The 8,858-nt window shown below is 49.0% G+C and overlaps 1 protein-coding gene across 1 annotated transcript; it reads left to right on the forward strand.

The window, feature by feature from the left end:
- Positions 1-588: 588 nt before the first annotated feature.
- On the forward strand, positions 589-6,702 carry LOC138358892 (uncharacterized). The gene is made up of 3 exons (XM_069317247.1): positions 589-678; positions 6,171-6,333; positions 6,452-6,702. Exons 1-3 carry the CDS (start codon positions 589-591, stop codon positions 6,700-6,702), a joined length of 504 nt encoding a protein of 167 aa, XP_069173348.1.
- Positions 6,703-8,858: the final 2,156 nt, after the last annotated feature.

Below are 8,858 nucleotides of genomic sequence, written 5' to 3' on the forward strand. Positions count from 1 at the left end.
AGCAACGCTAAGAGATATACTCTGTGGTATCTGCAAGGTAACGCACATATATATAAGTAGCCATATATGTATTATTTTGTCCTGCTTGGGAGTTAGTCAAGAGCTCCTATCAGAACAGTTATGAAATGTAACTGGGATTCCCGCTCCTTAGGTCATTGAAGGAGCCAGAAGGAGGCGGATATTGTGCGAGGCTCGTTAGCTTAATCTGCTTCTACAAACGACTGTAAACAACCCTTTTGGAATAGCCACACAGTGGAGAATATTGTCTCAGGAGACATAGAGAACGTCTCCTCGCTGCATGATCTCCTCATTCTGGGAATTTCCTATTAGCTGTGCATAATTGCTCCATAGGCACTCTTCTTGACCGTTGGCACCTTAGTATTGGTGTTTCACCTTACGCTCCACCTTGCTGCACCTGTCTACACAGGTGCCCCCGTATTCACCGAATTGTGCTTACAGGGGGTTGAGCTTCGGTTCTTTGGTAAGCCGAAGCTTACCAAAGCGAAGCGAAGCGAAGTGAAGTGAAGCGAAGAAAATTGCAAAACATTAAGCAGACAGTAACATCAAAAGAAGTCTGGCTATAGCTAAATGTCCAGCATCAAGAGAGCCCCCAAGTGTGCAGACCTGACGGCAGTCACAAGCGTCCAGATGGAGTCACCTTGCATCACTGAAGGTGCGGTACACAGGTTGTCTGGGACTGTGTAAATCTCCAGTGGCGGATTCCTATCTGTAGTAGAGTGTATCTGAAGGCGGTGGGATCTGCCACGGCTCTTGGAATTTTAAGATATTTAAAAATATAGCCCAAGGACCCATGTCTGCAATAGGCACATGTCTTGATCTGCAGGACCTCCGTATTGCAGTCGCTCTCCGCCTTGTTGCCCCTATCCACTCTCTTCATAGGTGTATTTGTGGTGAGGCAGATGCTGACGAATATGGATTGCATGGCCTGCACTGTGGAAAATCAGGCGATTGGCATTCACGACACGACAAAGTCAATGACATCATTAAGAAGAGCCGTGCCTCCACTGTACCATTGTTTTTCTCTGAATGCTCTGTGTTCCCTTCTCTGAGGCTGTGGGTCCCTATAATTGCACCATAGGTGGTACCCCTTTTTACACACACACATACACACACATGCTGACTCCATACACAGTTTCAAATGTAGATATGACAGAGCCCAGTAGGCACAAGAACCTGTACATCAGTTGATTGACGGTTGAGAGGCGGGACCAAAGAGCCAGAGCTCAACCTCCGCAAGCACAACTAGGTGAGTACACACACACACACACACACACACACACACACACACACACACACACACACACACACACACACACACACCCATATATATATATATATATATATATATATATATATATATATATATATATATATATATATATATATATATATATATATATATATATATATATATATATATATATCTATCTTATATATAGTGGGTTCTGGGAGTTCTTCTACTCCCCGAGCCCAGCCTGAGGCCAGGTTAGACTTGTGAGAGGTTGATCCAACAGGCTGTTGCTTGGAGCAGGCCGCAGGCTGAGCTCGGGGAGTAGAAGAACTTCTTGCAGCATCTATTTGCTTCTTAAAAAAGTCCACTTTTGTTCCGGCAATACTTCTAATGCTTGCTGGGAGGGTGTTAGACAACTGTGGACCTCTGGTGTTCAGACAGTGTTCTCTGATTGTGCCTATGGCACCTCTACTCTTCGCTGGTTCCAATCCAGAGGAAATCTGGACAGATTAGTTGGTTCATCAGACACAGTTTTACGCAGCATTGCTTGAAGCTAAACTACGCCTCACTAATGATCACAGCTAAACATATGTAATATAGTGAGACATTAAATTTCAGACCTCATGTCTTATTTCACACCTCATGTCTCATCTCATACCTCATAACTAACCTCACATCACATACACCTGGTTATATAACGCAGTATCAGCCGACCTTCACCTTTTTTTACAATGATAAACATTTTCAAGTGCTTATGCAGTGATAATTGCCTTTTCTTGCAATGTTTCTTGCTAACACGATAAATGATCGTGTAAGCTTCCCGCTCTCGGCTACGGGGACTTTCGAAGGTGGGCCTCACTCCTTGGGAGAAGTGTAAGACCGGTTCTATACAGGGTAATGGAGACCTGGACGGAAACCCATTATCGGATTGTGTTCCAAGGAAAGCCAGAAGTCAGAAAACGTAAATTCGCCCATCAACAGACGTTATTCTTTGTACACAAAAGCGTGCATGCGAGTGTATGTGTGTGTGTGTGTGTGTGTATGTGTGTGTGTGTGTGTGTGTGTGTGTGTGTGTGTGTGTGTGTGTGTATGTGTGTGTGTGTGTGTGTGTGTGTATGTGTGTGTGTGTGTGTGTATGTGTGTGTATGTGTGTGTGTGTGTGTGTGTGTGTGTGTGTGTGTGTGCGTGCCAGACACAACACCTGGGCAGGTAGACAGTCTGGCATGTTATGCTCTAGACTCATTACTCAGGTCTTTCAAGGTGATAAGTCCGGGGCTTTCCTTACCCAGACAAAACACTCCATTTGTTTTCATTCATGTATCTATATTTGCCCCAGTGACGCGAGGCTGGACTTGCTGTTCCAGTGACGCGAGGCTGGACTTGTTCCAGTGACGCGAGGCTGGACTTGTTGTTCCAGTGACGCGAGGCTGGACTTGTTCCAGTGACGCGAGGCTGGACTTGCTGTTCCAGTGACGCGAGTCTGGACTTGTTGTTCCAGTGACGCGAGTCTGGACTTGTTGTTCCAGTGACGCGAGTCTGGACTTGTTGTTCCAGTGACGCGAGTCTGGACTTGCTGTTCCAGTGACGCGAGTCTGGACTTGCTGTTCCAGTGACGCGAGTCTGGACTTGCTGTTCCAGTGACGCGAGGCTGGACTTGCTGTTCCAGTGACGCGAGTCTGGACTTGCTGTTCCAGTGACGCGAGTCTGGACTTGCTGTTCCAGTGACGCAAGCACTTACGAACGTGTACATCTTTCCTCAATCCTTGACGGCTTTGGTTACATTTATTAAACAGTTTACAAGCATGAAAACTTGCCAATCAACTGTTGTTATTGTTATAAACAGCCTCCTGGTGCCTCGGAGCTCATTAACTGTTTAATAATTGTAAACAAAGCCGCCAAAGATTAAGAAAAGATGAACGTAAGTGCTTGCGGACTGCTTCGTGAATCTGACCCCCCCACACACGTCACCCTCATTGTTACACATGCGCAACATCTGTCTCCTGTTGCACAGCTTGCATCTGTTGCATACACATCTGTTGATCTCAGGGAAGGAAGGAAGGAAGGAAGGAAATTATCAGAGGGAAAGCGCCAAGCCATTACGACTATATAGCACTTGGAAGGGATCAGGATAAAGATTTGGGACGGGACGGGGGGAAAAGGAATGGTGCCCAACCACTTGTGGACGGTCTCGGGGGATTGAACGCCGACCTGCACGAAACGAGACCGTCGCTCTACCGTCCAGCCCAATTGGTTGGACAATCTCAGGGAGCCGTCAACATACCAGTGGCTCTCAAATATTCCGTTCAGTTAGTGGTTACAGCTGTCAATTCCCGCCTCAAAGGCTTTAGCGTGCTGTCAATACAAAGGCTTCAGCGTGCTGTCAATACAAAGGCTTCAGCGTGCTGTCAATACAAAGGCTTCAGCGTGCTGTCAATACAAAGGCTTTAGCGTGCTGTCAATACAAAGGCTTCAGCGTGCTGTCAATACAAAGGCTTCAGCGTGCTGTCAACACAAAGGCTTCAGCGTGCTGTCAATACAAAGGCTTCAGCGTGCTGTCAACACAAAGGCTTCAGCGTGCTGTCAATACAAAGGCTTTAGCGTGCTGTCAACACAAAGGCTTTAGCGTGCTGTCAACACAAAGGCTTCAGCGTGCTGTCAATACAAAGGCTTCAGCGTGCTGTCAACACAAAGGCTTCAGCGTGCAATAAACCCAACTTATCTTTCTGAAGAAAGGCACACAATCAGCAGAGTGTGAACGCCTCGTCAACGGCGCTAGTGATGATGTGTTGTTATGGTGGAGATAATCACTATCGGGGGTCTGAGCCAGCTCATTCATCATTAACACGTACACGACGGCTGGTCAAGATAGGGCCTCGGCCTCGTCTGGGTACTCAATCAACACTTGCGTCACTATATGTCTGGCCATGCTGTCATTTCCGGGGGTGGGGCTTTGAAATGTCGTGTTTTCTAGGGGGTGGGGCTTTGAAATGTCGTGTTTTCTAGGGGGTGGGGCTTTGAAATGCGGTGTTTTCCGGGGGCGGGGCTTTGAAATGTCGTGTTTTCTAGGGGGTGGGGCTTTGAAATGGTGTGTTTTCTAGGGGCGGGGCTTTGAAATGTTGTGTTTTCCGGGGGCGGGGCTTTGAGACACTTTGATTCTACCAGGAAGTACTTTCGGACACATGAAGGTCTCTACTGGCGTGATCTTGGGGTCCAGACATAACGTTGTCCAGACCAACTGTGCTTCTAGTTGTAATATGACCGATAAGCCACAGGTTATCCAGGGGTTAAAATTAGTCCAAAGGTACGAACTCCAGCAAGTCGCGTCCCCTTTTTGTGAGGTGTTTGTAGGTGAGCCAGAGGCCACTGTGGCCTCCAGATGAACAGTGCCAGATCTTGGTCGTGTCTGGCCCAGTCCGGATATAGATCTGTGTTCCGTTGTTGTTACTTGGGGGCGTAGGTTTGCATACATAAAATATAAATATCTGCTACGCATGGAATAGACGTAGGGTGGGATTACCACGAGTCTTATTTAGTGAGAATTGTTACTCAATGAGAATCGTCACTCAGTGGTGAATACACCTAGTTTGGAATCTCTTCATCCTCTCAGATTCCACCACCACCTGTTGGTCCAGGAGCTTGTAGGAGAATCAAACTATGTCAGTTTCACATACAGAGATCACACTAACGTGATGCATCAAATGAACAAATCCACAAGGGCCGTGACGAGGATTGGAACCTCCGTCCGGGAGCATCCCAGACACTGCCTTAATCGACTGAGCTACGACAGGGTAAAAAGGGTTGAAACCGAAGTTCTACTGAACTTACTGGATCCCGTAGCCTCTCCGAGGCACAAACCAGGCTCAGTGTTAAGCAAACTCAGGCTCAAACTATGTCAGTTTGATGGCTCCATGGGTATCTCGAACCTCATGGCCATCCAGGGGTTCGAGGGATAGTTTATACACAATCAGGTCAAAGATGTAAATACATACAGTACGTATGCATTTACATCTATCTTACATCTATCATCTATAAAGGGCGTATCTTATTTACGCCCTTTATCTACATAACTACAGCTGTTCTCGCTATTGTTCTAGCCATCAACACAGCCACTGGTCAAAAAAGATGTCCAGCAGATGGAGACCCCTCATAGCTACTGTCAAGCAATATCCTCCCCCCCCCCCCCGCGATAGCAGCCATATAGTAAGGACTGACGGTTTAAATGTTCGCTCAGCACACAGTATATGATTTTACGACCAAATGTCACATTCACTCCCAAAAAATCTTCCACTTACCGTTGTCATTCAAGAGGTGCCACCTCTTGGGTGGCTTAATCTTCATCAATCAATCAATCAATCAATCAGCAACTTTTCTGGATAACGTCGTTATATTTATCCCCACGAATGATTGTGGGTTCAGACAGATCCAGCGGTGTTATTTGATGCTGAAGGCTGTGTTGGACCACCTGGCCACCTTGGCCAGGGGAGGAACACACAGCTGTTCTGCTGAGAAAGCCCCTTCCCCCCCCCCCCTCTTGCTGCCCTCAGCTCAAGCTGGCAAGCTTGAGCTGACATCAACAAACCTCTTGACGAATAACCCGTTCTCGCACTTGCCTTCAGTCAATATTGACTTATTTAATAAGTGCATATGTGACATACTAATTGATTGTGAATATTTTAGTTTACCTTGAAAAGCTTCACAGAAAACACCGACCTCACCTAACCTTCTTAGTATGTTAAGATAAGCATCTTATTGCTTCTTATTTACAATTATTACTTAACCTATCAACGTTAGCCTGTTCCCTGATGGCTTCCTTTGCCAGAATTTGCATGGCGTCACTGAGGGTGATTAGACCTGCACAGCAGTCAGGTGAAGACACTAACGTCTTAAGTGTGCAAGCTATTTTGTGTCTTGGGTGTAGCTTAGTTTAGAAATACCTCGTCCCGCCTTCACCTTCCTGACCTCAGCCCATCTAGAAAGCAAAACTGACCTATCAACAACAACAGCGGAGGAGCCCTCTGGCGGCAGACGTGAGACGCGCTCACTGCAGTCACGACATCGGAAGACGGGCGATAAGGTGCTGTGTCAGTGTCTTGCGACAGTGTCAGCGTCTTGTGACAGTGTCTTGTGACAGTGTCTTGTAACAGTATCAGCGTCTTGTGTCAGTATCACAATGACAGAAGAGGCCTCCCACGTTCACAGATGGTGTCAGAGAGCCTTCCACCTACACAGACGGTGTCAGAGAGCCACCCACCTACACAGACGGTGTCAGAGGCCTTCCACCTACACAGACGGTGTCAGAGAGCCTTCCACCTACACAGACGGTGTCAGAGGGCCTTCCACCTACACAGACGGTGTCAGAGAGCCTTCCACCTACACAGACGGTGTCAGAGGGCCTTCCACCTACACAGACGGTGTCAGAGAGCCTTCCACCTACAAGAGATTGTAAATAAAAAAAAATAGTTCAGCAAATCAATCATTCTTGGGCTTCATATCGCCTAACCATCCAGAGACGACCCCGTGGACGGCGGCGACGACTCCTTGGGCGGCGGCGACGACTCCTTGGGCGGTGGATACGACCTCGTTAGCGGCCGTAGTAACAACCTCGAGGACACTGGCACCTCCTTCCTGACCCTCCTGGGGTGAGGTCTCCCCCGTCGCCTTCTGCTGTACTTCCCCCAGCAGCTGCTCCTTCCGCAGCTGCTCCTGCAGCTTCCTCACCGCCTCCTCGTTCTCCAGTCTCTCCTTCCTCACCTCCTCTCCTTTCTTCCTTGTCTCCAGCTTCATCCTGTCCACCTCGTTGCCGAAGGCGAACATCCACGCCGAGCACACAAGAAGTTCCACCACCACCATTATCTTAGTCTCCTCAAGAAATAACTTTTAAGTTATAAAAAAGGTTTTTGGAAGTCACTTATGTTTAAACTTGTATTCGAGATGGGGAAAAGGAGATTTAGACCTGTGTATAGTAATGGATATTGGCGGATTGGTATTGTTATGGGTGGTGCTGCCACCTCCATGGTGACAGGATTGGGCAGCGTCACTCATCCTGTGAGTGGACACACCGCCATAGTGACAGTATTGGGCAGCGTCACTCATCCTGTGAGTGGACACACCGCCATAGTGACAGTATTGGGCAGCGCCACTCATCCTGTGAGTGGACACACCGCCATAGTGACAGTATTGGGCAGCGCCACTCATCCTGTGAGTGGACACACCGCCATAGTGACAGTATTGGGCAGCGTCACTCATCCTGTGAGTGGACACACCGCCATAGAGACAGTATTGGGCAGCGTCACTCATCCTGTGAGTGGACACACCGCCATAGTGACAGTATTGGGCAGCGCCACTCATCCTGTGAGTGGACACACCGCCATAGTGACAGTATTGGGCAGCGCCACTCATCCTGTGAGTGGACACACCGCCATAGTGACAGTATTGGGCAGCGCCACTCATCCTGTGAGTGGACACACCGCCATAGTGACAGTATTGGGCAGCGCCACTCATCCTGTGAGTGGACACACCGCCATAGTGACAGTATTGGGCAGCGCCACTCATCCTGTGAGTGGACACACCGCCATAGTGACAGTATTGGGCAGCGCCACTCATCCTGTGAGTGGACACACCGCCATAGTGACAGTATTGGGCAGCGCCACTCATCCTGTGAGTGGACACACCGCCATAGTGACAGTATTGGGCAGCGTCACTCATCCTGTGAGTGGACACACCGCCATAGTGACAGTATTGGGCAGCGCCACTCATCCTGTGAGTGGACACACCGCCATAGTGACAGTATTGGGCAGCGCCACTCATCCTGTGAGTGGACACACCGCCATAGTGACAGTATTGGGCAGCGCCACTCATCTTGTGAGTGGACACACCACCATAGTGACAGTATTGGGCAGCGCCACTCATCTTGTGAGTGGACACACCGCCATAGTGACAGTATTGGGCAGCGCCACTCATCCTGTGAGTGGTCACACCGCCATAGTGACAGTATTGGGCAGCGCCACTCATCCTGTGAGTGGACACACCGCCATAGTGACAGTATTGGGCAGCGCCACTCATCCTGTGAGTGGTCACACCGCCATAGTGACAGTATTGGGCAGCGCCACTCATCCTGTGAGTGGACACACCGCCATAGTGACAGTATTGGGCAGCGCCACTCATCCTGTGAGTGGACACACCGCCATAGTGACAGTATTGGGCAGCGTCACTCATCCTGTGAGTGGACACACCGCCATAGTGACAGTATTGGGCAGCGCCACTCATCCTGTGAGTGGACACACCGCCATAGTGACAGTATTGGGCAGCGCCACTCATCCTGTGAGTGGACACACCGCCATAGTGACAGTATTGGGCAGCGCCACTCATCCTGTGAGTGGACACACCGCCATAGTGACAGTATTGGGCAGCGTCACTCATCCTGTGAGTGGACACACCGCCATAGTGACAGTATTGGGCAGCGCCACTCATCCTGTGAGTGGACACACCGCCATAGTGACAGTATTGGGCAGCGTCACTCATCCTGTGAGTGGACACACCGCCATAGTGACAGTATTGGGCAGCGTCACTCATCCTGTGAGTGGACACACCGCCATAGTGACAGTAT

The sequence above is a fragment of the Procambarus clarkii genome, chromosome 87, assembly GCF_040958095.1.
Source record: "Procambarus clarkii isolate CNS0578487 chromosome 87, FALCON_Pclarkii_2.0, whole genome shotgun sequence".
In the NCBI taxonomy this organism is placed as follows: domain Eukaryota; kingdom Metazoa; phylum Arthropoda; class Malacostraca; order Decapoda; family Cambaridae; genus Procambarus; species Procambarus clarkii.